General features: G+C 52.2%; 1 protein-coding gene and 1 non-coding gene across 12 annotated transcripts in view; one reads left to right on the forward strand and one right to left on the reverse strand.

Moving 5' to 3' along the window:
* The window catches only part of Ten-m (teneurin transmembrane protein Ten-m), a 318,976-nt gene that overhangs the window by 20,533 nt on the left and 270,984 nt on the right, over nt 1-27,459 (reverse strand). For 2 of the 11 annotated variants that reach the window (XM_077662564.1, XM_077662567.1), the window contains exons 3-14: nt 25,326-25,521; nt 17,120-17,293; nt 12,635-12,725; nt 11,698-11,912; nt 9,499-10,482; nt 7,836-8,113; nt 5,657-5,771; nt 4,905-5,009; nt 4,376-4,570; nt 3,565-3,774; nt 1,744-1,929; nt 584-730 (exon numbers count right to left, since the gene is read on the reverse strand). In XM_077662564.1, the coding sequence (XP_077518690.1) occupies nt 584-730; nt 1,744-1,929; nt 3,565-3,774; nt 4,376-4,570; nt 4,905-5,009; nt 5,657-5,771; nt 7,836-8,113; nt 9,499-10,482; nt 11,698-11,912; nt 12,635-12,725; nt 17,120-17,293; nt 25,326-25,521 (2,896 nt within the window). Of the gene's footprint in view, nt 1-583; nt 731-1,743; nt 1,930-3,564; nt 3,775-4,375; nt 4,571-4,904; nt 5,010-5,656; nt 5,772-7,835; nt 8,114-9,498; nt 10,486-11,697; nt 11,913-12,634; nt 12,726-17,119; nt 17,294-25,325; nt 25,522-27,459 lie in introns of all 11 variants that reach the window. The other 9 variants (XM_077662565.1, XM_077662568.1, XM_077662563.1 and 6 more) reach the window with 5 other exon arrangements.
* Nucleotides 27,168-27,239, forward strand: TRNAS-ACU (transfer RNA serine (anticodon ACU)). The gene has a single exon. It is a non-coding gene; the product is annotated as a tRNA-Ser (tRNA).

Consider the following 27,459-nt stretch of genomic DNA (forward strand, 5'->3'; position numbering starts at 1 on the left):
TTTCAGCCATCACGCAAGATCCGCCCGCTCAGTTAGGCTTGATTTTCGTACCAGTGCGGTCTCGCACGATGTCTCGCTAGTGTGACATAGGAGTTGGCGGACCATCGGCCAACTGCCGTCTTGTAGGACACCTGGCGCCGGCGCCGACACTCGGCCGACCGTTTTAGTCGGCGCAGTGTGGCGTAGAGCCCGACATCAGGATGACACGGTTTTGGCAGACCGAATCGGCCGACTGTCGGCCTAGTGTGACAGGCCTTTTACGAATTACAAAACACGAAAGTTGTACTCATTGCGTTGCCATTCCATAGGTTCGGGATTTTCGCTGCGCCTCTTCTAGCGCGGAGGCAATGCCGCGCCTCAGTCTGACGTCAACACATCGCTGCACCTTCACAGAGAATGAAGGATCTCATGTGCCGCATTTTAGCTCAATGAACACAGAGTTTAGTAAGTACTAAGTGCAGTTGATTCCTTCAATATTATTGGTTAGCAGCAAGTATGTTTTCCCAGCCTTTTTTAGAGGTAATTAAAAAGCTCATCAGGCATGTTCGAATATAAAGTGATGGTGCATATTTCAGCAGCTGACCATTGTCGTTGTCTATGCGGTCGTCGCACGTTTTTTCCATAGGAACGTTGCAGTCCGGACCATCCCAGCCGCCGTGGCACTTGCATCGCCAGTCTCCATCGGACATAATGCAGTCACCATGGCTGTTGCAGCTATGAGGGCAGCCCTCTGCAGATGGTGGAAAAAGAAAAGAGGCGAGCGTTAATCCTATTACGCTATGTGCTTGCAAACATGTTCATGCAGTAAAAAATGGCATGACAGCAGTCGCATTCAGTGAATGGCATTAAAGTTGCTCTGTCGAAACAATGCTAAATTTAAACGAATGGTTGCATGCTAAGATATTTGTTAAAATGCAACAAGAAAAAGCACGAACATGCGCACACGCGCACGCTGGCACACGAACGCACATATGCGCACACATGTTCGCTAGGACAATACCAAAGCTTCAAGACATCCTGATCAAATAATACAAACTACGCGTAATTGGTTCTTACAGCGCTCTTTGTCGTCGATTCAAACACTTCATACTTGAGAGAAGCTGAATCCGTCGGAGCTGCATGACGTTGAGCACTACAGCACGCATGGCCTGTTACTACAGGACATCGGCGAGAAATAAACTCTTCATCCTTCTTTTTTACAGTGTCGATGCAGAAAACGGAACACAGTCTGTTACAGCGCCTGCTCCTCCTCAAAAGCGCCTGCCAACTTTTGCTGAAGAGCTTCTTTCTTTATTAATTAATTGGTTTTTGGGGAAATGAAATGGAGCAGTATCTGTCTCACATATCGGCGGACACGTGAACCGCGCCGTAAGGGAAGGGATAAAGGAGGGAGCGAAAGAAGAAAGGAAGAAGGAGGTGCCGTAGTGGAGGGCTCCGGAATAATTTCGACCACCTGGGGATATTTAACGTGCACTGACATCGCACAGCACACGGGCGCCTTAGCGTTTTGCCTCCATAAAAACGCAGCCGCCGCGGTCGGGTTCGAGCCGCGGCGGCTGCGTTTTTATGGAGGCAAAACGTTGAACGGAAACACTATCGACGTCAATAATACCTCTAGGTCATTTACGTGGACGCTTCATCCTAAAACCACGAGTTGGACGGCAACACGTGTGCACAGACTGTTTCTGCCGTTCAGGGCAACGCATAGTTGGGACTGCGTGAAGAGCGGGCGAAGGCTCGTACCGAGCGTGCAGTGGCGTCCGTTCCAGCCCTGGATGCAGAGGCACGTGCCGTTCTTGCACTGGCCGTGCTCCACGCAGCGGACGTCGCACAGCTTCTCGTTGCACTTGGGCCCCGTCCAGCCGTCGATGCAGATGCACTCGCCCCCTTGGCACCGGCCGTGCGGCCCGCAGTCCAGGTCGCACTTCTCTGGAACAGCGCGCCGCCAGAGCCTCGTGAGAGCCCAGGGGCGACCCTGGGTCGCGGTTCGCTCGCGTGCAGGCTTCGAGCCTGTGCATGCAGTCTCGGCTGCAAGCGTACGGGCCACAGTGTGCACGTGCTGAGCTCTCCAGAGTGAGCAGACCTATGTCACCCACATTGGATAGGTTTGTAGCATCGCGAGTGCCACTGAATTTCAACCACGTGGTCCTACGATAGCTCGGTCACGGGCGCCGTGGCCTGCACGCTCTCTCGACGAAGTCTGTACATGCAGAGACCCATTTTGATTACAGCGTATCAGCTTTGCATATTACTTTCATATGTCTGTGATTATGACATTGTTTAAGTCCGCATGTCCGTCCTCGCTGTTTATTGTTAATATACCGTGTTTATTTGTTATTATCCACTGCCGACATTTCTGGCGTGCATATTGTGTTCTCCATGTCGCGTATTGTAGCTGTAATCGATTGAGCATTGGATCTTAAGTTCTAGTGTGTTTTCTTCCGCTGTGCGAAAGGACTAGCCAGCGCCGCTGTCAGGCACCAAGCTTTCTTTACATGTTAACGTAAATGAACAAAATAAGAGTACTGACATAGAAGCAAATGATTAACCCGCGCACACGCACATGCAGGCGGTTCCAAAAACGTTTCCCTAAATGAGTGCATAGTAAAGGTCAAACAGTGTGCTCTTCAATAACAAAAAGGAAGCCAGCGAAACTAGTTCACATCGACTGTCATGGTAAATCTTACAATATTGCCTCTCCTGTGGTCACTAACTTCAGTCCAGCCCCTACCTGCTATAGGAGCGCATGGTGATGCTCTAACGCGTGCGTTATCGTCAAGCTTTTTGGTTTTCCGATTTTTTTTAATGCGTCGACGAAAATGCGATGGATGACAAGAAATTTCCTGATTCCTAAATGGGACAGAGGTTGGCCCACCCCCGAAATTTTGGACTCCAAAGTTTAAGGTGGTACGAAAATCCGGACTAGGTCGGATTATGGCGGGAAAAGTTGCTTATGTCGGCAGCATGGAGGCGCGAGTGGCAGTCGCAGCTGCTCACAGTCGAGAAAGGACGTGTCACAGCGTTCTGTACTGGAGTCAGGGTCGTCTGCAAGTGGGACCGCGACTGCGGGGGTACCTGTGGAAACTCCTCGACCGTCTACCGGACCTAAGGCGGGGCTTCCCAAACATCGGGGGTGGCCTAACAAGCACGCTACCGTGGAAGGAGAAAACCAAAGACAACTCTCCAATGCTACGCACTTCCTCTTAAGGATAGCTTAAGTGGGTCCATAGCTGCTTCTTTTTTTTTTTTTGGTCGCGAGAACGTCCGGCTGATTAGCCTTTCTGTACCTCCCGGTCCTTGGCCGGTCTCCCGGTGTGAATATGCGCCATTTCGCTGATCAGCCAACAACGACACCTACAAAACAGAAACAGACATGTGCAGTAACTTCCTTTCCAACGAAATGGACCGACATACAGAGGCTTCATAGGAAATCTGGTGCTTTGCAATCACTTTGCGCCAGCTATCAGGTATGTGTCGTTATGTCAATTATTCATCAGTAGCCCGACGAGACTGAAGCAAGAGGCGATAGCTGTTTCCATACGACGAGCGGTGTTGAGAACTGACCCTGTGAGCAGTCTGGCCCAGTCCACTGGTCATCGCAGGCGCATCGCTGCAGGTCCAGGTCGAACTGTCCGTGTCCCGAGCAGTCGGGCAGGCAGCGCAGGGCGTCGCTGTCCGGCTCGCTGCAGTCGTTGCTTTTCCATCCCTTGCGGCACAGGCACATGCCGCTCACGCACACGCCGTGGCCAGAGCACTCGGGGTCCAGGCAGTCCACTGCGGGGGTCACCGCCGCACAGGGTGAGGGACTCCTCAGCATATGGCGCGCGGCCGGAGAAGCGTCGCGGATTTCACTAGGGTTATTTGATCCTTCTTTAAGGGTTAGCGATGGCGAAGGAAAGATGAATTTAATCTTAAGGTCCACAGAGTACGAGACCAAAGTATGGCCATGCAAATGGAGCGAGCAAAAAACTGCCTACCTTTTGCTAAGGCAGTGCTTTGCCTGGACCGACTTGTTATTTTAAATGCGTCACAAAGACGTTTACGCACAGGAGCACGTTAAGTGGAGTTTTACAGCGAAAATGCATTTAAACAATTCTAAAGAATCGGCTTCCAGGTTTATTTTGATCACTTGACAGCCTATTTATGTATTTAAAAATTAGTCGAATAAATTCGGTCAGAGAGTACTGTCGTAGTAAGTCATTTCACCGCAGTTGCTGCTGAGGTTCAAGACGGATAACATAATAGGGGCTCTTCCAATTTGCAGGCGGAGAATGTGAGAAACTAGAAAACCCCAAAGTCTCCTAACAACGCTTTGCTTTGACAAGTGCGTCCGTATTTACGTCCACGTGATCAGGTGGTGTTGAGAATGACCGACCTTCCTCGCAGTGGGCGCCCTTGTATCCGGGGAAGCACCGGCAGACGCCGTCCAGACAGTCCCCGTGTCCCGAGCAGTCGGCCACCTCGCACTCGTCCTCGCGCAGTTGGCACTCGCGGCCTTTCCAGCCCGGCTGGCAGACGCACTCGCCGCTGGTGTACTGACCCCTCCCGCTGCACAGCACCGGGCACACGCCTGCGCATGCGTCAACGCCGCGTCTCTCATGAGGGGCCCAGGGCTATACTGCAGATGAGCTGGAGCCGTGTGGTACAGTTCGCAGGCACAAAGAACGCTTCGCACAACATAAATACGCAAGATTACACTGCAAAATTCACATCATTACTCTGTTAACACGCGGGGAGCAATAAGATCGTCATATCAAAGAAAAGTCTCAGCGAGCCTAAAAGTTGAACGCTTACGACAGGCACTAAATAAAAAAAAAGAGCTGAGCACCACGACAGACCAAGGATGCGGAACAGTTCGCAGAGGCGAGCAGCCCCCACGAACAAAGCCAGAGAGCAGAACTCACGGTAGGCGCAAGTTTCGCCCGCGTAATCCTGATCGCAGTCGCACTTCCCCATGTTGCAGGTTCCGTGCCCGTGGCAATCGTAAGGGCAAGGGAGGCTCGATACATCTGCAATGAAGAATAGGCACAGGAGCCATTGCTGACACTGGTCCTCCGCCCGTGCTCGCAACGAATCCCTGCCCTGTTATCATAAGCAGTTCGTTGTTGCGTTTATTTTCTTGCGTGTTTAACAAGTGGGAAATTCAAACCGATGACTCGACGCTATTGCAATTTCTTTTCCTCATATAAGTGAAGACACTTATTTGCGTGAACGATTCACAGAAAAGAACGAATGGAGACCAGCACCGAGAAGCTTTCTCTCGGGTGTTATTGTTGCCACGACATACACTGATGAGTATTCGATATATGCAGCTGCGGGAAGGCTTTTCTTATCTTACTGTCTTGTATAATTTTCCACCCGATACCAACGGTGCGACGGAACTGACACTCGTTTTGTTCGAAAATCTCCCTCCATCACCGCTAGCCATCTGTTGCGTTTGCTTGGTATCCTGAAGGAATTAATCAGACGACTCAGTCAATATTCGGTTGGTTTACTCACATGTGTTTGAAATTGCAAATTTTCAGGCAATACTCTTGCGCTCTTCCGCTAATGTGGACAGGAGAACCGACACCTTTTTTTTGCAGCTGCTACGTCATGCAGGCTTTAGACCATCGTGTGGTTGCAGGAGGCTGAGTGCACATGGCCATCCACTTACCAGTGGCCACGCTGATGAAGGAGATTTCTTGCTGCTGGTCGCCATCGTTGTAGACCGAAATGTACCACCGACCAAGGTCCAGGAAGTGGATGAATTCCATGTTGAAGCTCTCCTGCTGTTGACACAGGGAACGAACACCGCTTGCATCACGATGCTTTATAAGAGTGGGGTTAAAATCTCATAAATCGAGTACTCCCTTTTTCAAAAGTTTGCAGCCCGGGGGCTTGCTTACGAGCCACACCGTGTGGCTTGCAATGCATCCTTACTGATCAAAATCTTCTTAAGGGAAAAGATTTTTGGTGCTGCCCCGTAAACAGCTCAGAAGCAAACCCCTGACCTCTAAACTTTTGACAAAGGTTGTACATACTGAAAATGTTTACGCCAATAGGAGAGCTATATGGCTTGATCTAGGAGTTGGTATGAGGCATTTAAGGTTCTGAAGCGCCACGTGGGCTATGAGGGACGCCACAGTGGGGGACTTTGGAATGATTCAGACGACCTGGGGTTCTTAACGTGCGCCTACATCGCATAGCACACAGGCCGTCGCTGCCGGGATTCCATCGGCGAATTCGGGAACGGCAGCCTAACGCAAAACCGCTAAGCCACCGCGTGTGTCTGGTCTAGGAGGCATATAACCTCATTACCGTACTTATGTGAGACAGGTAAAGAAGCGATGTTCAGCTAAAACACCGCATGCTAAAGCCAAAGCGCTTGCAACGGTTTTTAGCAGCCCGCCTAATACGCTCAGCGAGCCCCCTGACAACAAGTGCAAGAGTACAAAGTTGTTCGGCTCGCCAGCTGGAAAAGAAACAACATTGCACGCTGCGTGCAGTCGGAGGGCCCAAAAGAAACTACGCTCCGCTTCCCATGCTCGTGGACGTTGGAGGATAAAGATGCAGCGATTAGACGGGGTAATACTACAGCGGTTTAGTACTGTATCCTTGCTCACCATCACCGCTCGTCAATGTGTGTCCACCGCATTTCTTGAGACTTATTTCGGATTTGTGGACGAACTCCCCCTCGAATTTCGACCACTGTCTGAACTAACCAACATCTGCTGGTCATACGTCGGACGTCGGTAGAAGTAGAGGCGTTGACCACATAATACTTACGCTTTATTCCTAATACTTACTTTTACAGCAACTAGCGTTCCGATTTACAGCACGCAATGCATTTAACTTCCTTTTCTTTTTCATTGAAATACTGACCCTCGCGCCAGCTCAAATGGATACGGCCTGATACTTGATTTAATATCTGCTGCTGGTCCATGGACCCAAGATATTCAACTTATTTTTGGAAATGGCGGAGTGCTAGACGCACTCTGGCATGGGTCGGCCCGGTATTGCACTGCATCCGGGATCGGCCTGGGGCCTATGGGCCTATTAGCGCGTGGCGCCTTTTCTATCTATCTTTGCCTCCTATCCTTTACGCCTCATACTTTCAGCACGCGGTAGCGAGCGTGGCTCGGCTTGGGCCAGTAGGTAGGCCCGTGCTCTTTCCTTTTCCTACTTCCTCTCAGCAACATCAGTCAGTCAGCCAGTCAGTCAAAATCAGCTAAGCTACCCGTTGCAGAGTATCCAACGGTTGTGTCGACTGGGCCTTTCTCGAGGGTCTCCCGGGGAGCAACACAAGGTTAATAATCTATTAGTTATACAAGCTGCGATGAAATTAAACATAACTTTGCTCACTCATACAGCGCTGTTGGAGATAGAAAAATTCAGGGGACGTTTTGGAATACCGATCTGGGAAAGTTGGTGCCTGCCGAGGAGGAGGAAAAACATTTAAATTGTGCCTGCCCAGAACTCCTACGGAAACAACGCAAAAAAGTGCCACAGCACATGCGCTGTGTTGTGTTACTTTGTGTTCTGTCTGTGAGCTGTTTCCTCCAGAATGCTCAGGAAGTTTTTTTTTTCCTCACGACAAGCATTCCAGCCGCCTCCTGTTACCAAATTTATTAGAATGTCAGGAATTCTTGCCAGAAGGTTGCTGTTGCAGAACGGTACGAACATGTGTCGTCACTGGGGCCTGTCCCGTCCTGACTGTTTGGAAAGCAATGTAGCAGCAGATGTTTCTTAAGTGAAAATAAACGGGTGCTTTAATTCGGGACAGACGGCATCGTCACAACGAGTGTGACGTCATTTTCATGCGCAGTGACAAGTGTAGGACAAATGTGGCGCACCTTGGCCGCCTTGCGGTGCCGCCGGTCCCGCGCCGAGAGGATCTCCACGAAGTCGTAGCGGGTGTGTGTGGGCACGCTGTTGCGGCGACCGTAGATGCCCAGGCTGGCGCCCGTGGGCAGCGTGTAGTTGAACTTGACTAGACCCGGCTCCTGTTGATGGAACTGCACGTTCCAGTGGCCGTACGAGGCGACCACCTTGCTGTGCCGCTTGCCCACGGTCATGTCGGCGAAGGACTCGCTGCTCGGCGGCAGCGTCTTGGGCGGCAGAACAGACGGGCCTGCCGGCGGACGAGACGCACTCGTTACGAGCCGCACCGCGCCGATCGACGAGCGCTAGCTGCGTACAAGGGACGAACACACACACGCGACGAAGCACTTCGTCGTGTGTACTTCTTCCTTGTATGCAGCTAGCGCTTTCCAGAACGTGTGGATATACTAACTAGCCTTATGAGTGTACTCTTCAGATCCAAACAAACTCAGCCCGTCGCTGGCGATTAGCTGACTACAGCACAGAGCAGGGGCGAATTTATGAGAAGGAGGTGGAAGATAAGCAGGCAACAGCTCACCTCCTTCCTTTCCAAGCGAGAAACTTTACACAGCAAAACTATGCCGAACCCCATTTTTGGTAAGGAAATGTCTAAGAAACACATGGCTCAAATAGAACGCCCCCTCTCCCGCGGCAACCGCCCCCACTTATAAATACGTACGCCCCTGGCACAGAGTAGTCGCGACACGACTGAGAAAACCTATGACATATATGGCAAACTAAGTAACATGTTTTGCAGTTATATTGGTCCATAGATCTGCGAAATAGGTGTGTGCTAATTAACTTTACGTTGATAACGAGAGGATAAAACCTTCTTTGCTCTCCACACTTTTGCGTCGTCATCAAGTAAGCGCGCACTTAATTCACTGCAACCAAAGACAACTCGTACCATTATAGCGACAGCGGTACAGGAAGAGTACCGCTGGCAGTTGTCTAGTGCAAGTGCGATCATTACCAAATAAATATTTAAAATTAATAGGCCTTTAAACCATGACAGATTACTGGCAAAGCTCAACTAAAGGGCTGCGGACTATATAAAGATATTGCTAAATGCGTACTTTCCGTTAAAGTCTCACTTCTAAATGCACTTCCTGCGACATGAACGAAGCGTTGGAAACTCAGGCGGTACGTTGAAGGCAAATGCAGCTGCGCGAACTTTGCAGTTCCTTTTCAACGTCCAGTTGGTCAAACCCTTTTTTAAAGAAGCATTACCAAAATCACACGCTGACTGTTACTCGGGCAGCACAGAAAATGAAAAGCACGGAGCGCGCCAAGTTACCAAAGCGCGGAAGCTACCAGCCGACAGGTCGAAGGAAGAAGGACAAGCGGTCAGTGCACAAGCTACGTACAACCACGGCACGCAAGCGGTCCACACAAGCCACACACGCTGGGACGGAGTACCGAGGACGGACGCGCTCCCGACAAGCAGACAAAGAGGCGTGAAGGGCGAGGCCAGCGGACGAAAAGCGCCGACAGAGACAGAGGCGACAATCGCGAAGAGGACTCGGTGATGAGTAGGGCAATGCAGAAGGGAAGCACCTCTCACATTGGGGCGTCGCCCTCTCGCTATGGAAGCTCCCTCCGAGCGCGCTCCGGCATGCGAAGGCCTCCACTTACCCAGATCGTTAGGCCACTCTGTGGACCCGGAGGCAGCGGCAGCGACAGCTTTCGAATGTCCGGAGACTCCAGACTCCTTGCCGACACCCAGCAGAGGGTCTACGTCCATCTCAGCTCCGGCAACATGCTCAATCGAGTTCAGGTTAGTTTCCGCGTCATCGCCGGCCCGGCCAGACGACGCGGTTGGAGCAGCATCGTCCAGCCCGGCTTTAGCAACGGTAAGGAACTCGGAGGCGTCCGCCTCGGACAGCGCCTGTTCGCTCGAGGTCTCTTCACCGCTCTCCGAAGAAGGAAGGCGCGGGGACACGTCGCGACCTCTCTCCGCACCCTGAGGCTGCGGCGGGGAGCCGCCGCTATCGAGCTCGACCACGTTTTTTTCGAGATCAGTGACGTCGTCCGTACGACGAGCATCGCCAGCGGCATTATCTTCGCCGTCGTCGGGCACCGATATGGGGATTTCATTGCTGGTCGCGTTGTGATCGGGAGAGCCTAACAGGGCGGTGGGACGCGGAGTCTGAGAGGGGGCCTCGGCGGCTTCCGACCTCTTGACCGGGGGAGACCTGGAAGCCGGGGTGGAGGCTGGCTCCACGTGGTCGGGGAAAGACCGCTTACAGACGCAACGCATGTGGCTCACGCGTGTGGCCGGGGGGTCTTCGGGTATCACGATCACCGTGTCCGCTTCGAACTCGGACTCGTGAACGGGACTGCGGCTACCGCGGTTTCGCTGCGCCCTAGAGATAGGTTCGTGAGGGCGCCAGAGGTCGGGCGGCTCTTCGCCGCTGCCTTCGATGTTAGTGGGCATGACAGTAGGAAAAGGTGGGTGTGGCGGTGATGCCGCCCTCCGGCGGCGCGGTCGGGCAGTGTCGGCGACATGGGCGCGGTGGTGGTACGTACTTTTGTAGCGTTCTCCGGCAGCAGACGGGTCTGCGTCATCGATGACTACGGGACACCGGTGCTGGCCGCCCTGCCAGCTGAGAAAATGGACTGCTGGAGAAAAAAAAACGAAAAGGGGCAGATGCGAAGTTAAGCGACGTTCAAAGAGTCAGCGGTGAGTTGAGCGGGAAAATGTTTTTAATTGAATCACGGTTCAGACGTGCGCAAAGGTGCTTCAAACTCTCGACATGCACGATGCTCTCAATGTACTAAAGAGTGAATATCCAACTACCTTAAACGAGTGCCGAGTCGCTTGTTTGTAAAACACAATTTTAACGCCTCACAGGCCTTACAGTCGATGTCGCCCCTAATAAACTTTTCCCACAAGCACGAAAAGAAAGGAGCAATTATGCGTACAATATTTTGTTTTTGCTGTTTCCCTCAACTAGAGCTCTTTCCCCTGTTTTCCCTGGACTTGCGAATCCAGGAGCATCACCCTGTGACGGCATCCCCGCTTACCAGGGCACCGGTCGGCGCCGCCGCCCACCGAAGCCTCTATCGTACTACTTACTATCTGAGGCGGTGGCGGCGCCGGTTAGTGCGGGCACTTACTCCACTCCCCCGATGGAGTTTCTCTACATTACCTAGAGAGAAAGAGATGAGGCGCCCCCATGTAAGTGAGTTTCTTAATGATCACTCTATCCACCGCGGTAATGTCGGAAAGATGTGGTTTCATATTTGGCTTGCCTAGTGCTGTACCGGAAACGCTGATTCTGCCAAGAAATCGTCGCTGCGTCGCGGTACTGCATGGTGGCTAAATCTCGCCAAACATGAAACCACCACTTCCTGGTATTCCCGCGGTGAATGAAGTGCCGAGCCGCCATTTTTCCTTCTAGATATGCGTGAGAAATTTTATGCCTCTTTCCCAACCCCACCCCTTTCCCTGATTGCAGTACTACGTTACAGTGAAGTAACAGAGGAGCTTGAAGAGCTACAGATTTATAGATGAACTGCGCTCAGTTAGTGACCACTGCGTTTTGCGTATGGCCTTGTCACTTGGCTGAAATATTCACGACTGCGCGACCTACTCGTTGAACCTGATAACTCGCCACACTCAAGAATGCTTAGGGCACCTTGTAAGTTTCTCTTCGCCCCAGACTGCGCTTAACTTCCGTCTTCACCGCTATTGCATTGAGCAGATTTTCTCTAGGTCTCCGAACGAGGCAGTTCGCTCGAGAACTTGACAGACAGAAACGTAACTTTAGGAATTCAATCAATTAATCAATCAATCGGTCGGTCGATCGGCTATCGACCCGGTGCACGTACCTATGAAGTAGACGAGAGCGATGACGAGTGCCACGGAGAGGACCAGGGCGGCAATGGCTGCGCACTTCCAGGAGCATCGTGACGACAACGTCTTGCGCAAGTGCATGCGCGAGTGCGGGAAGTGGCTCGAGGCGAGTGGCCGGCGCACGTGGTTGCGAAGCGGCATGCCCACGGCTGCCCCGCCGCCGGGTCCGCCAGCCACGCCGTAGCCTAGCCTGCAGGCGAACGCGCCGTGAGGCGATGCGGTCCTCGCTGGCGTGTGCAGAGTTCCAGCTTCCTAAATCATGCGAATGCCATCCCTAGCGCGGGGGATTCTGGCGTAGTTCACCGCCTGATGCAGCCCTTCTGTTTCGTTTTTTTTTCCCCTGCTGCAGACAGCGGTGGGCCTTAGGAAAAAAAAAAGCTGCAGCTTGACAAGCTGCACTATTACTGAGTGTAGCTTCGGGAGCCCACGGGGCTTAACTCAGTGAATAAATATAGAGTAACGCTCGGGATAGTGTATCGAAAGAAGGTAAAAGCCCAGAATTTTTATATTCGACGTCCTGCCTTGGGAGAATGTTGCACAGGCCTCATATAACATGCATTTAAATGGAAAAACGAGGTGCCGCATTTGTTCTTTGATTTTTTTAAATCTATCATTTTACTTATCTACGGACATTATCCGGAACGCAAAGTAAGATGGGCAGAACTTACGCTTGTTTCACGAGTTAGCATTACGCACACAGTAGCGGCATACGCATGCATTAGGAATCGCACAGCGTTGGAATTTGTGGCCCCGTGCTCTATCCACAATGCGCCGAATGCGTTCTCTCTGTTGTTCTACAGGAGCTGCATGCTCCTTTGAGGCATCAGCGCACGACACGATGCCGAGGTAATGCTCCTTTGAAATGGTAATGCGCTCGAAGAAATAAGAGCTGGTAACCAAACGTGTACATGCCTGTCAGGGTTCGTCTTCGTCTCGTCCTGGATGATGTTCGACGTCCGAAAATCTGTCTTTCCTTGAGGAGAGCCAGGGCCCTTCGTCAGGTCTGCAATGGAGAAGGAAAAAACAAAACGAAAGTAAGAACTCGGCTGTCTCCTGGCGACCGTCGGGACTCGGCTGCTCGTGAGCGCACCATGAGGCAACGACAAAGCAACGACCTGGCGCTGCCCCGCTAAGCTCCGCCGTCGTGCGGCTAAGACAGCCGACGTCGGCGCCGGCAGCCAACGCGGCCGGGGCGAAAGGCTTGGGGGCCTTTTCAAAGATTCATGGAGAGCCCGCCGGTGCTGCCTTATCCAAATTCAGGAGCGCCTCGCCATGGCCCGTCTGGCCCTTTTTGTTGCGTGTTTTAAGCGCCTCCACTCAGCTCTTATCCTCGCTGGAAATTTTGACGGCTAGAAGCCCCGCCAGCTGGGAGCGGCGCATTTTCCGCCGGTGGGTTCTTTACATAAACCCGCTCGGGAAAGGAAGTAAAAAAAAATAAAGACAGAAAAACTCACAAGCTAAAGTGCAAGAAAGAAAGCAGCTTATGTGTGCGGGAAACGCCAGGGCACGTACTTTAGAACGTCTCCCTTAAACGTGTTGTCGCTGGTCCTTACGGTAGTTTTGAATGTTTAATGTCCGGGATACGCCGTTCACCTCGGCGACAGCCCCAAGAAAAGGCAGCGTAAACCCACGCTGCGGCCGGAAAACTAAGCAGCGAATGACAAAGCCGTACGAAGGAGAACAGAAGCTCCGTGGGCGAGAGGTATAGAGCCTCGCGCTGCTGCTGCTGCTGCGGGAGATCGTGGCTTCTGCCGCTCGGGGGCTTGGATGTTTAATGACACTTGCGGGTTGGCCACAGACAATGAAGCGCACCGTCCCGCGCACCGGCTCGTCCCGTCCTCCGTTCTCCTGAAGCGCCATCTAGCTGAAGCCAGGTTCATGATCGCATTCCGAAAGTGGCTACACGCAGGCGCCGCGCTAGGCCCTCGTAGCAGGCGCTGAAGCTTCCGAAAAATTGCTTTCAAGTACAACAGCCTCTCGGGGTAAAAATAAAGAAGCCAGAAAGAACTGCTCCGCGGGTGACAGCTAAACAACGTGAATGAAAACAGGCAGCAGCTGCAGCTCAGAAAACGCTGCCAGCAACGTTGAACAAGAAGAATAGCGGGGGACACCATTAGTAGGCGCTCGAGCCCGCTACGTTCTGCTGCAGAGGAGCCGGCCCGTTTCTTTTGTCTTTTTTGTTTTCATCGCCACGCTATTCGCATAACGTCGCGTGTTCAGCGAGAGAGCCCTCGAGTTCAGCAGGTCCGCAGGAGCAAAAGCCGCGCCAGGCCATTATCCGCGTGGTTGATGCTGCCTGCTCGGCGGGTTTCCAGCCCCGCGGAGCTGAACTGTGCGCCCCGGGCTCGGCAGCGCGACCGCTGTAAATTCGCTTCGTACCCTCGGCGCTATCTTTTCTGTATGCGCGTTCCTTGGGGGTCGACGAGTGACTGCGCGAGTGAATGTGCGTGTCACTATAAAATGGCCCGCGGCGACGCGGGGTCGGCGGCCATTGTTTAGCCGAGGCGCTTTCGACGCTGGAGGTTCGGATGAGTGGAGCCATTGGACGGCGCGCAGCGCCCAGGGAACGACGAGTCGGACGCACGCCCTGTGCTGTGTTGGGCGTGTGCTGCATAGGCTGAGCAGCGACAGCGCTCGGGGCGCTGCTTGGTTCTCTGCACGGGCGCGCACAGATGCGTCGTCGGCATGCAGAAGGTGGCGCTAGTCCACGAGCAATCGAGCAAGTCACCATAAACTTGCGCAGTGGCAAGTCTACATCGCGTGTGGCGCCCTGCGAACGCTTTTATGCGGAGTTGCCACCCTGACTTGACCGGAGGCATCCCTCTTGAGCTGACGAGGCGTTGTGCGACACCGGTGCGACGGCGTTTGGTGCTTCCCGCTTAGGCAGCGGCGGATCGGCCAGGCGGCTGTGCTAGAACATGTTTTGAGGTCTAGAAGCGCAACCTTGACCAAGCCCAAGGAGGGAAAACATGCGGATGAGGGTGCCACTGGCCAGGAGCACGTTAAAACAAAGAAATTTGAAGTTTTGACCATACATTCAAGAAAAAGCGGGTGTCTTCAAAACATTGTTTAGACACCATTGACCGAAGAACGTAACAGCGTTTAAGACGGGACACAGGGAATTTGAGAAGCACCCTCTTCTTAGACACAGTTTTTTCTGCGCCTTGTAGACTTTCAGAGCGGTGTCCGATGGTAGGCAGGAGTGACTCGGCGAGGTGAGTCTGTGGTAAGCAGCACGAAGACTTTTATGACCCATGCGCTGCAGGAGTGATCTATAAGATCCCGTCAACTTTTAGCCGGTTTCACGTTGGACAAACTGAAAGGCGTGTTAGCGATCCTATAAGAGAGCGCGAAAACCTCTTGAGAATATTTATGCCAGCAGGCATACTGTCGCATTAAAAACAAAAACTTCTAGACGCCAGCGCACTTCAGAGTTTGCAATTGTTCTCTGGTTTGTGGCAATGCCCTCTTTTTGGGAAGGAAGGAAGGAAGGAAGGGGGGCCAAATGGAAAATGAGATTTTTGAAAATTGTAAGTTGTGACGTTTGACGTCCCTAAGCCACACGTGAGCTATGAGGGCGCCTTCGGATTAATTTAGACTCCCTGGGGTTCTCTTTAATGTGCGCTGGCATCGCGCAGCACGCAGGCGCTTTTGTGCTTCGCCGCCATCGAAATACGGCCACTGCGGCCGGGGTCGAACTGGCGACCTTGGGATCAGCAGAGATTTTCGGGGCTGCTGCCATTTTCCGTTGAGGAGATCGTTCGTGCGTAAGAGTGCCATTAGTGCGTTGCTTAACAAAGAATTGCAGTTCCTTTCTGGCGATGAGATACGTTCAGTTTTCGAACAACGACTGCTCCTAACTGCTCCGTCATACGTGCCTTGCTCTCACTATCAGCTTTAAGTTTACTCGTCGCTGTATGTTGCTCACGATGCGCAAAAAAGCATATATCTGTCGGCACGGGCTTAAACATAAGTACAGCTCTCCAATTTTTTGTAATATGAAGACAGCGTCGGTCAGAGAGTCGTTCAGCGTCCATGCAGAATCACAGTAGAGAAACAGACGAGAGTATATATGATCATGCGCTGTATATGCCAGTGGTGCTCCGTGCTGTGTTCCATAGCCTCATACGAGTTGCAGTGCCGAAGCACCTTGATTTATATCAGACAGATCCAGCCGATCGCCTTCATATCGCTTCGCCCCTTTACGGTGGGAATACAGGAAGGACGACGTAGCGTCATCTTCATACAGCGCTAAACCGATTTATCTCCGTGTTCACGGCCACACCAGAAAACGGTCAGGCTATATGGAGGTGTATAAGATTGGCGAAGAAAGTTCCTTGAACAATAACTATTAGTATGGAGATTGCGAGGCACCGTGCAATTGTAGCGGCAGGCGGAGGCATTGACTTCCTGTACTTGGAAAAAGAAACGTTTCAGTTAACCACCTTTCAGTGCTCAGTGGGAGCACGCCGAGCATGGTGGCTTTATCAGAGCGCCAAGAGTCAACGTGAGGACATTTCTAGATTCCGCTAGCTTGCCATCGAATGTCGCAGCGTTCTTTACTTGGTTCGCATGCGCCCAATAATTGGTTTAATAATTGGTTTTTTGGGGGGGAAAGGAAATTGCGCACTATATGTCTCATATATCGTTGGACACCTGAACCGCGCCGTAAGGGAAGGTATAAAGGAGTGAGTGAAAGAAGAAAGGAAGAAAGAGGTGCCGTTGTGGAGGGCTCCGGAATAATTTTGACCACCTGGGGATATTTAACGTGCACTGACATCGCACAGCACACGGGCGCCTTAGCGTTTTGCCTCCATAAAAGCGCAGCCGCCGCGGTCGGGTTCGAACCCGGGAACTCCGGATCAGTAGTCGAGCGCCCTAACCACTGAGCCACCGCGGCGGGGCCGCATGCGCCCAAGTTTTCAGTTTTCAGCGTAGTTCATGCGGGCGGGCAGCGATTCGCAAGATTCTTTCCGAGACAGACGATACTCGGCGCATGCTCAGCGTTGCACCTATGCAGAGGGAGCGCTACGCACGAGGGCGCATAGTTTACAATTTAGAAGCTGCGCAATGAACGCCGAATAGAAGCATTCTGCACTCGTGTACGTCCCTTGTATTTCTGCTAAACACACTTGTGTGGGGTCAGGGGCAACTGCCGGGTGAGGCCAGTGAGGGTCATGAGAAGTACAGGTGTGACCATACTCGAACCTAGTACGCTTGCTGTCTTACCGCTTCAAAATGTTCGTAGAAGTTTGTGAGTAGCCGGCGGTCCTATATGAGTGGTGAAGTCTGCTGTCGCACATTTAAATAATAATTAAAAAACTGCGCACGCTGGCTGGGAAACGAGTGGGCGGTCTCCGCCGCCAACGCCGGGGGGGGGGGGGGGGGGGCACTCACCGCTGGGAATGAAGAGGGAGCCGGAGGGCGTCCTGGCCAGACAGGTGGGCTCGTACTCGGGCTCCTGGTCCTGGGCGTGCATGGACTGCGGCGCCGTGGCCGCGGGGTGCCCCGTCCTGCCCCCGCCGCCTGTCCGGCCCATGGACAGGTTGCGGGGCGGGATGGCCGGAATGCCTGCGCCACCCGCACGGGGAGCTACAGTCAGAAGAAGAGCGGCTGCACTTGTGCGGGTGAACACACTGTGAAACCACTGATCATAGAATAATGCAGCGAAGAACGTTGACGAACAAGCGTAGATGTGCGAAAAAAAAATCTCAAAGAAGCAAAAAAAGAGACCTGATCCCCACAAGGATGGTACACGCAGTAAGTGTAACACCACTAGTGTTATGAATCCCCGAAGACAAGCAACTCTCGTCGATGGCAAGCTGCAAGCACCAAGCATGAAATATAACGCATACACCCGAGTCGAAATCAAAAGGAAGAATTTGGCTCGGGCAAGGCATGCAATGCGAAGGCAAGATAACCGCTGGTCTTTATAAGGGTAACGGAGTGGATTCCAGGAGAAGGCAAGCGTAGTAAGAGGTGGCAGAAAGTTAGGTGGGCGTATGGGATTGAGAAGTTTGCGGGCATACGGTGGGCGCAGCTGGCAAAGGACAGGGTTAATTGGAGAGATATGAGAGAGGCCTTTGCACTGCTGTAAGTGTAATCAGGCTGATGAAGGAGATGACCAGAGTCAACGAGACCAAAAGAATCATGTAAAAAATAAGCCTTGCGCACTGCGCTCGTCACACAGCACAAATGCGCACGCCGACCATAGCTGCACAGAATACTCCATACACCACACCTTGTTTACGGGCAGCATTTAAAGTTTCGTCATTCATTACTGTAATGTACAACTGATTCCCTTTGAAAGAAGAATCGAAAATGCACATAAGAGATGACAACTTGTGCGCTGTGCACAAAATGATGTTTGCATTTTTCTGCTTTTGTACCGACGAGCACAATACTATAATTGATTGCAAAATGTCCTACAGTTAGGAAGAAAATGAAATCTGTGTACACTGCTGAGTGATGCAAATGCAGCTCGTTAGACTGCACTGAGGACCCCGAGGGAGGAAGCTGCATTCTGTGAACTGTCTTGGCTGGCGTAAACGTTATGCACTAAAGACAAAGGGCGAACGCCCGTTTGATTAGCCAGCAACGCACGGTATGCAAATACCAGTTTATTAGCTTTAGCAAAACAAAGCCAGCCCACGAAGAATCTCCACTTTATGCACTAATGATTGCAACGCCGCAGAGGTAACTTCTTAAGACTTCAGGCACGATATCAACGTATTGCCATGCGGCAACAATATCAGCCCCTAATTTCACCGAATGTGACAATTTATGAACGAAATAACGCAAACCTAAGTGATAAGTCATGAGCTGCTGTTCAACTGCAGCTCCTCGCAATGTCCGAGTGATACGATTTGCAACTAATTTTTTTTTTCCATTAATTGGAAGTTCCTTGAGATACCAAATGCCACGACTATCACATTTCAATAGAGGCGCATAATGATGTCGAAGCAACGATCTTTTTGGAAACTGACGAATAAATTACTCGTCGAATCGTCGAACGTATTCGGAATAGAATAGCGTGAACGGTAGCACAGGGACGCTGCAGAAGCTGCTGCGAACTGCAGGCGCTGCCACGGGTAGACAGAACGTCACACACATCATTTATCAGAACGGCGACAGAAGACCCTTAATCGCTCACTGCCATCGCCGCGAGCGGCTTCATTTCATCACCGGATCGGCGGTCCAAGCGTGGTCAAACCGAAAGAAAAGGGAAAGGGCGCGAAAGAAAAAAAAAGCGTGAAAACAAGCAAAAATGAACAAAGCCGACGCAGCGCTGGTCGCTTCCCCAAATCAGGTTTTTTTTTTTCATCTTTCCGCGAAGCTGCCGGGCGCTCCCCGAAAGCCCCAACTCAATCGCGAACAACGCGGGATTACCAACTCCTCGCCACCAGCGCGGCTCTTAGAGCGCGGAGCAAGGCGGCAACGGCAATCAAGCTTAAAACAGCGCTTCGGGGGTCGCACGAAGCGCGAACGCTCAAAAACGCCCACCCCCTATAGCTGCTGCTGCTGCTGCTGCGGACCAATCGTTTCTTCATTCCTGCCGCGGCCAAGCTTCGCTTCCCCGGCAGGTCCTGGGCGGCTTCCTCCGCCACGGGCTTCGATCACTGCTGCGCGCGCCCTGTCTTCCCGATTAATTTCGGCCGGCCCTCATCGGCCTCTCAAAAGAGATTTTCGCGACAGCGCTCCCCCCTCCTTGAGCCCTCCGAGAGCCTGCCCGTGTCTTCCTCGGGCCGCTGCGGCGCCACACGCAGCGCTAGCGAAAAAATTTCTCCTCTCCCAGCGAATCATGAGTGGAGAGAGCGCTGTTCTCGGGCCCGACGCAAGGGCGAGGAGCAGCTGCTGCTCTCGTGGCAAAGAACGAGAAGACGATGGTGGCCAGGGTTAGGAAACGACGCGGTGGGGGACTAAGAAATGATTTACAACTTTCCGGACCAGTAATCCGTCTTAGCGCTTTCTTGCCACTCTTCCCTCGCGGCCGTTCTGCGAATGAAGGGAAAGACGCGGCCGCCAGTGAGCAGTGAAAAGAGTGGGGAGGAAAGAAAGAGGTCGACGGGAATTAAAACGTGGGAAGAAGAGACGGTTCGAGGCTTTGTGTGTCCCGCAAAGATTTGCTCGATCGTTACTCTTCTTCTTGACTGGGGAAAAGACGCACTCCGTGAGCGAAGGTATATAGTGGAAAGGAATAATTTATAAAGTCCACGCATCTTGCGAGACCACCGGTTGGGGCGCGCTCGGTTTGACCAGCAAGCGGTCTACGAAGCTCAAAGCAGCGTGGTTGGCAAAAGCACCCAGTAGGCGTTACCGTCTTGTCTGCGCTGACCTAAGTGTGCATATGTATATATTCCATCCGCAAACTATATAAGACGGCCCAGGAAACTCCTCTGGACTCTGGGATTTAACGGTCAGGAACAGAAAACGCTCGGCTGAAGCTAAAGGCAGCTTTCTTGTTGGCTACGTCGGGAAAGAATGCAATGCTTTTATTAAACAAATTGCTAGTAAAGTGTTTTCACTTCCAGTTTTTTTTTTTCGTCACAGGATCAAAGAACGAATAGCACACCCACCTGAGGGATTTGTCTATAGAGTTACACTACAGCTGCGTTGCTGAGCTCGGATGAGATGTCACTTGTAGTTATTAACACAATTTAAAGAAAAAAGACGAACACGCATGCACTACTGTGAGAAGGTCCTTTAACTGAGAGCGGTCCTTCGTTTCATCCGACATGACAAACTAAAAAGGAATGGAAGAACAAACCAGGTGCCCTATGGTGCACAGCACAGAAAGATGGTCTGAGCAGACGGCACCACCGGAGCGTGCGCTCGAGGACTAAGCCCAGGCTACATGTTGCGGCACAACCGCCGCGCTGTAATCGGCTCAGAGGCACTCTGCCCGCCTCCCGAGAGTGGGTCGGCGGCAGCGCAGGCGTCGCGGCGAGGCCTCAAGCAGGCGACGCCAGGTAAAGCGCTGGTGCTGACGCGCCGCTGAGCCGGACAGGCCCGTAATCTCCACGACGCATTTACCTAACAGCGTAATTAAGAAAAGACGTCGAAAACAGGGGAAACGTCAGCCCCCGGCAACAGCGTCCTGCGCGCGAGGTCTCCTCCGTGGCGCACTCTGGCGGGAGGCGAAAGCAAGAGAACCGCCGCAGCACGAGTGCCTCTTTTCCTCGGCTCCTGCGCACGCGAGGAGCGGACGGCTCGAGGTCCGGGATAAGTGCCCGCGCCATGTGTCACGTCCAGATGCGCGGCATGAGACGAGACCCAAGTAGGCCGTCGCAGCTGGCGTGCATCGCGGACGGCTGCTCGCTGGCGTGTGGCATCGACTCACGAAAGCATTTCCAGCGAACACGCCGCAGAACGAGAGCACTACGGCAGCAACAACTCGCACAGCCGAACCGCACCGAAAATAGCTTCGGGTAGCTGGAACAGTGGCGCGTGTCTTAAGATAGTAAACCTTTTCGCGGCGTCAAATGCCCAGAAAAACGAAAATGAAAATTGCATTTTGGGGGAAAGGAAATGGAGCATTATCTGACTTAACATGTCGGCGGACACCCGAACCGCGCCACAAGCAAGGCATACAGGAGGGAGTGAAAGAAGAAAGAAAGAGGTGCCGTAGTGGAGGGCTCCGGAATAATTTCGACCACCTGGGGATCTTTAACGTGCACTGACATCGCACAGCGCACGGGCGCCTTAGCGTTTCGCCTCCATAGAAACGCGGGCGCCGCGGTCGGGTTCGAACCCGGGTACTCGGTACCAGTAGCCGAGCGCCCTAACCACTGGGCAGCCAAGGCGGGTTCCAGAGGAAGGACTGAATTGAGTTTTCACAAGGAGCATTTATACATCTGACACACTTTGAAAATTCATTGCCTGCAAGTTTGTACATATTACTTCTCCCCCTGTCCTCTATTCCTGTCCCCTCACCTCTTTCATTTCATTTCTCCATTCTGCCTGCTGTCCTTTATTTCCGCTGACCCAGCTCAGGTGCTTCAGTATCGATGGCAGATGCCGGGGCTAGCAAAAATCTTTTCCTTCCTTTTTACTATTATTTTTAATAAAACCACTACCACCACCAAGCCGCAAGAACGCGTCGCTCGTAAACGACCAAAAACAGGCTTGGGATCCGCGACAGCTACGCAGCGCCCACTTAGATGCCGAAGGACTGGAGCACAGTAAAGACAACACACACCCAAAACACGGCTAACGAGTATTAATATGCAATATTAACGCGACAGCGTTAAGGAGCTCGTGTAGCAGAAAAGCCGGCGTCGGCGGCGGTGGCCATGAGCGAAAAATCGTCCTCCTCGCACTCCTCCTACTCCTCTCCCTTCCCTTACGGCGCGGTACGCTTGTCCAGTAATAATAACAATTGGTTTTTGGTGGAAAGGAAATGGCGCAGTATCTGTCTCATATATCGTTGGAAACCTGAACCGTGCCGTAAGGGAAGGGATAAAGGATGGAGTGAAAGAAGAGAGGAACAAATAGGTCCGTAGTGGAGGGCTTCGGAAAAATTTCGACCACCTGGGGATCTTTAACGTGCACTGACATCGCACAGCACACGGGCGCCTTAGCGTTTTTCCTCTATAAAAACGCTGCCGCCGCGGTCGGGTTCGAACCCGGGAACTCCGGATCAGTAGTCGAGCGCCCTAACCACTGAGCCACCGCGGCGGGGCACGCTTGTCCAGCCAGAATTGTGAGACAGGCGTCATTTCCTTTCCTTAAAACCAATTTTCATTTTCCTTCCCTTACGGCCCGTAACGGGTGTCCACCGATATATGTGAGACAGGCGTCCTTTCCTTAAATTGTCCAACGGGCCATGCGTCGCGCCGAACGGGTGATGGCGTTCCGTGCACTCCTTGGCAACGCTGCAACACGCTCTCGTGTCTCGCTTTTAAAGACGAAGCTTGAGTGTCCTACAAATTTTCCAGGGGAAAAAAACAAAAAAATAGGCTAAAACGAGTGCATCGGTCCGTTGATAGTGTGGCAAAGGGAACTGATAATGTTTGGAGCATGATGACTACGGCCCTCCTAATCAGCCGCCCACACAGACCCTCCCCTGATTACGGAGAGGGAGAGGGACGACAAGATGTCTGCATTTTTTACAACAGCTGCTCGTTATGACGACAATTAAAGCATTCAAACTCAACTGCACTTGCAAAGAGGTATACACGTTCTTGAATTAAGATAAGGGTGAATTTCAAAATAAACATAAGCCACCGCAACCTCGGTAATACTTTAACGAGGGACCATGATCAGATATCAAGATACTAGACCCGTCGCTAAAAAGAAACACTGAGCCACCTGCCTAGTGAAATCGTATGCCGCAGCTTCAGACAACGCAAAAAGTACAAGAGAGCTCCGCGGTCCGCCCATACTCCCAGAGAACGGCGGGGCGGGTTTATGCGTGTTGCTGTTTGACCTGGGCGACTGAAACCTGACACCACGCCCGTGCGCTTAGCGTCGTGCTGGTGTGCTCGTATAATTACACCCCCGACGCCGGAGGCTAATGATGGCATGGGTGCCCTCTTCTCTCCCGAGCCACGGTGCGCAATTAGGTGGATTACGGGCTCAAGGGGTGGCGCGTGGCCTTCCGGGACCGTAGGTTATGCGATAATACGAAGACGTCGTAATTGTCAGCCTCCTGCCACCCCCATACCCTCCCCCTCCATTCTGTTGCAGGGCCCTCTGCTACAGCCGCCCCGTTCTCCTTATGCAGTTCGCTGAACTTCCCTCCACGGTCTCTCCCGATGAAGAGACTCCCGCCGTCGCCCGTAAGAAGCCGAGCTGGTCTCATTACAAACCGCAACACTACACTCGGCGACGGAGAAAACTTGGACGCGAGCTCTCTGGAAGAAAGTGCGCACTCCGGCGGCCGCTATTACTCGCCCCCATCCCTCCTCTTGCCGGCGTGTATTTTCCTCGGCTTTTCTTCGAGGCGCGCCGTTCGCTCGAAAGCGTAAAGGGCTGTGACGGACTTCTCGAGTTGCAGGAGTCGTCCCCTCCTTCGGGGACGGCGGCGTCGTTTCCGGTGGAAAACTCTGATTACGGAGATGAACGCCCGTCGCTGAGGGGCCAACGGCACGGGAAAGCAGAGCGGCCAAAGACAAGCTGGAAAGTTTCTCGGGCGTCGGAAACCGCGCAGCTCTAGTTTCTCCGAAAACAGAGGGCTCGGAGTGCGCGAGATTGCGAGGGAGGAAGCGCATTACGCGGAGGTGTAATGATAAAAATGAACGCCACTCCGCGCATCGCCGTTAGCGACACACACTGGATCATGCTGAATGCGTCGCGGTAGGAAAAGAAGCAAATGCTGCGCGTTCATGCAAAAGCGAATGCACATCAATCATATCTGTAGCGATGAAAATAAGAGGGCAAGGATGCCGCTCGAACATCAGGTCAACAGCAACAACATATGTCAGGGTTGTCAAGTAAATGTTTAGAATTAAAAGATAACATTCTGTTATGGAGTGTGTATTTCTTCTTTCTTTACAGCTGACGCTGTTTGTCGCAATATGCACCATTATGTATCACTGAAGGAAAATGAAAACGAAAAATGTCGGGTAAACTAGGCTACGGATTAAGTTAAAAAAGAGAGCGCCGTCATTAATCGCAAATATCAGGCGGAGGCGGGGGCTTGTTATCACTGACGTTGCCTACACTATCAATGCTGCACAGCCTCCTTAGCACGAACCTCGTCCGAGATGGAAGCTAAAAGTTCGCCCCTTTGGGGAAGAATATGTGGTCTGTGCGAGTGTGCGCGTGTGTTGGAGAAAACGCAGTGTAGGCATGCGAAAGAAACAAACCAAACAAGGCAGCCTGAACAATTTGGCAACAATACGAGTACGCGATATACGCGTTTAGTAGTGTACGACTCCAACAAGAGCGGCAAGCGTAAGTGCTAATTTACAACTGTCAATATCGGCGCATACGCGCAGCGTAGATGTCAGTAAAAAAAAAAAAAGCGGGCGACAGCCCTAAATGTTCTTGGTCTTTTGACGGCATCGGCCAATAGACGTTTTTAGCATACCGCAGACGTACTACCGGAGACGTATACCGGTTTACCGGACGCCGGCTGCGCACACGCAGTGGCTCCCCCTCACCCCAACAATGCTTCTGCGCATGCGCGAGAGGGGTCCGGTAAACCGGTATACGTCTCCGATAGGCTAAAAACATCTAATAGCGCGGGCTCTCCGAGAAACTCACAGGACTAGAAGATGAAACACGGCAGCAAGTCCTTTACACTAGTAAAAGACGCCTGGGAGTCCATAGGCTGCCAAGGGTCATGTTCCTCATGACAGGCGCACTTATTTCGCTTGCAGAACACTTTACGCAACGTGTGGGGCTACTGCATAGACAAAAATGTCGGCTCCAAAACTACACTCCCTATTGACGCCCCATAACAAAGGAAAACGAGAATTCCAAAGGGCGTTCACGTTCTGATTCATTCTAAGGTAAGCGTTCCATTTAGCAACTCCTATCCGAAGGAGTACTCGATCCTTTGCGTTACAAGCAAGATGCGAGAAAGCAGGCAGCCCGCTGAGCTGCGCAGCAAAGTATATATACCCCGTCGGAACGGGGGTTGATGGTGTATACGCACGTCTGCTTTGGAGCACCAGCGTGGTGTCTCGTGCGAGCGCTAGCTCGGATCCGGTGAAGGTGGCGTCGGAGCGGTTCTCCTCGTCCTCGTCCTCCTCTTCGTCGTCAACCTCTTCGTCGGGGGACTCGGAGCCGGACGACGAGAGGCCCGCGGCCGGCGGCGCGACCGGACGCCCTGCCCTGCGCTCCGTGGTACACTGCGCCAGCAAGAGGAGGAACATGCTGGAATGACAGTCGCCCTTTGAACGGCAACGGGGCAGCCCCCTCCCCATCCCTTAAACTCCACGTGTCGTCCCACCCTTCTTTCCCAACGTGACAAGCTTGGCTCACGTCTAAACAGCTGGCTTTGCTGACTCCGATACCTATTCTCGACGACTAGTGCTGAGCTGAAATAAAGTTTACTCTCTGTCTCTCTCTTTCGCCATGTCTGGACAAAGGCAGCATAGAATTAACGGGGCCAGTTCTTCAGCGAGCAGGCGAAATGAATCCACTAGAGAAGAGGCCATGTACTACAGCTGGGTACAGGCTCCTCCCTGGCGAGATGAATAATAATAATAATAATAATAATAATAATAATAATAATAATAATAATAATAATAATAATAATAATAATAATAATAATAATAATAATAATAATAATAATAATTGGTTTTGGGGGAAAGGAAATGGCGCAGTATCTGTCTCATATATCGGCGGACACCTGAACCGCGCTATAAGGGAATGGATAAAGGAGGGAGTGAAAGAAGAAAGAGGTGACATAGTGGAGGGCTCCGGAATAATTTCGACCACCTGGAGATCTTTAACGTGCACTGACATCACACAGCACACGGGCGCCTTAGCGTTTTTCCTCCATCGGAACGCAGCTGCCGCGGTCGGGTTCGAACCCGGGTACTCCGGAACAGTAGTCGAGATGAACACGTGAATAGCACTTTATGTGGACGGAGCAATGCCGCGTTATAAGACAGGAGTCCTTAGTGTCATGTTAACGAGCTACGCCTGGGTCGGGGAACGGTTGCCACTTGACTGCATTGTTTTAATTCGGTCCGCCGCGCCTCCTACTATAACGGAGAAACCGGCGCTGCCAGACTCCAAAGTGGCGACGCACGAAAACACCAGTGATATCACGTCGAACGTGACATTGTTGTTTACAAAAAAATTAATGTAGATTAGCTCAGCTAATCCAGGATATACAAAGCAAAAGAGGTCGGCGTTCACTGTGTTCATTGGCGTTGGTGTTGACAATGTTCTAGACGGCGATGGCTTTGAGGAAAGGAAGGGCGCCTAACTGGCTCCCTGGATATGCGGACGCCTCATTCTTGCTTTGATACATGTGGCGGTGTTGAGAGAGAGATATGTGACCTGAATGCATTAGCGCTGACAGCGTTGTGGCTAACATGCGGCACTGCGGCAATAGATATATGCCGCAGCGTTCATTTGGTGATCAATCTCTCGCGATCAACCATGAGCTGCATGCCAGCTCCCAGGGTGGCAGGGAAGGCGCGCTGCCTATGCGGTGTGCGGAACGCAATCAAAGCAGGCTTTTGCAGTTGAACAACAACACCACGTACATGAAAGCGAGATTGAGGTCTCCACTCACCCACGGAGCCGGTTTGCGCCTTTTGTTCCGTAAAAATGAGCCTCCTTTGCAAAGTTGTCAACTCCAGTGAACTCTATGAACGCCGTCGGCTCACTTGTTTTGTTTGGTTTTTGAGGAAAGGAAATGGAATAGTAACCGTCTCACATATCTAGGTGGACACCCGAACTGCGCCGTAAAGGAAGGGATAAAGGAGCGAGGGAAAGAAGAGAAAACTGAAAATTGAAAGTCCAACGATATATGTGCCCCGCCGCGGTGGCTCAGTGGTTAGGGCGCTCGACTACTGATCCGGAGTTCCCGGGTTCGAACCCGGCCGCGGCGGCTGCGTTTTTATGGAGGAAAAACGCTAAGGCGCCCGTGTGCTGTGCGATGTCAGTGCACGTTAAAGATCCCCAGGTGGTCGAAATTATTCCGGAGCCCTCCACTACGGCACCTCTCTCTTTCTTTCTTCTTTCACTCCCTCCTATATCCCTTCCCTTACGGAGCGGTTCAGGTGTCCAAAGATATATGAGACAGATACTGCGCCATTTCCTTTCCCCAA

Source organism: Amblyomma americanum, chromosome 4 (genome assembly GCF_052857255.1).
Source record: "Amblyomma americanum isolate KBUSLIRL-KWMA chromosome 4, ASM5285725v1, whole genome shotgun sequence".
NCBI lineage: Eukaryota > Metazoa > Arthropoda > Arachnida > Ixodida > Ixodidae > Amblyomma > Amblyomma americanum.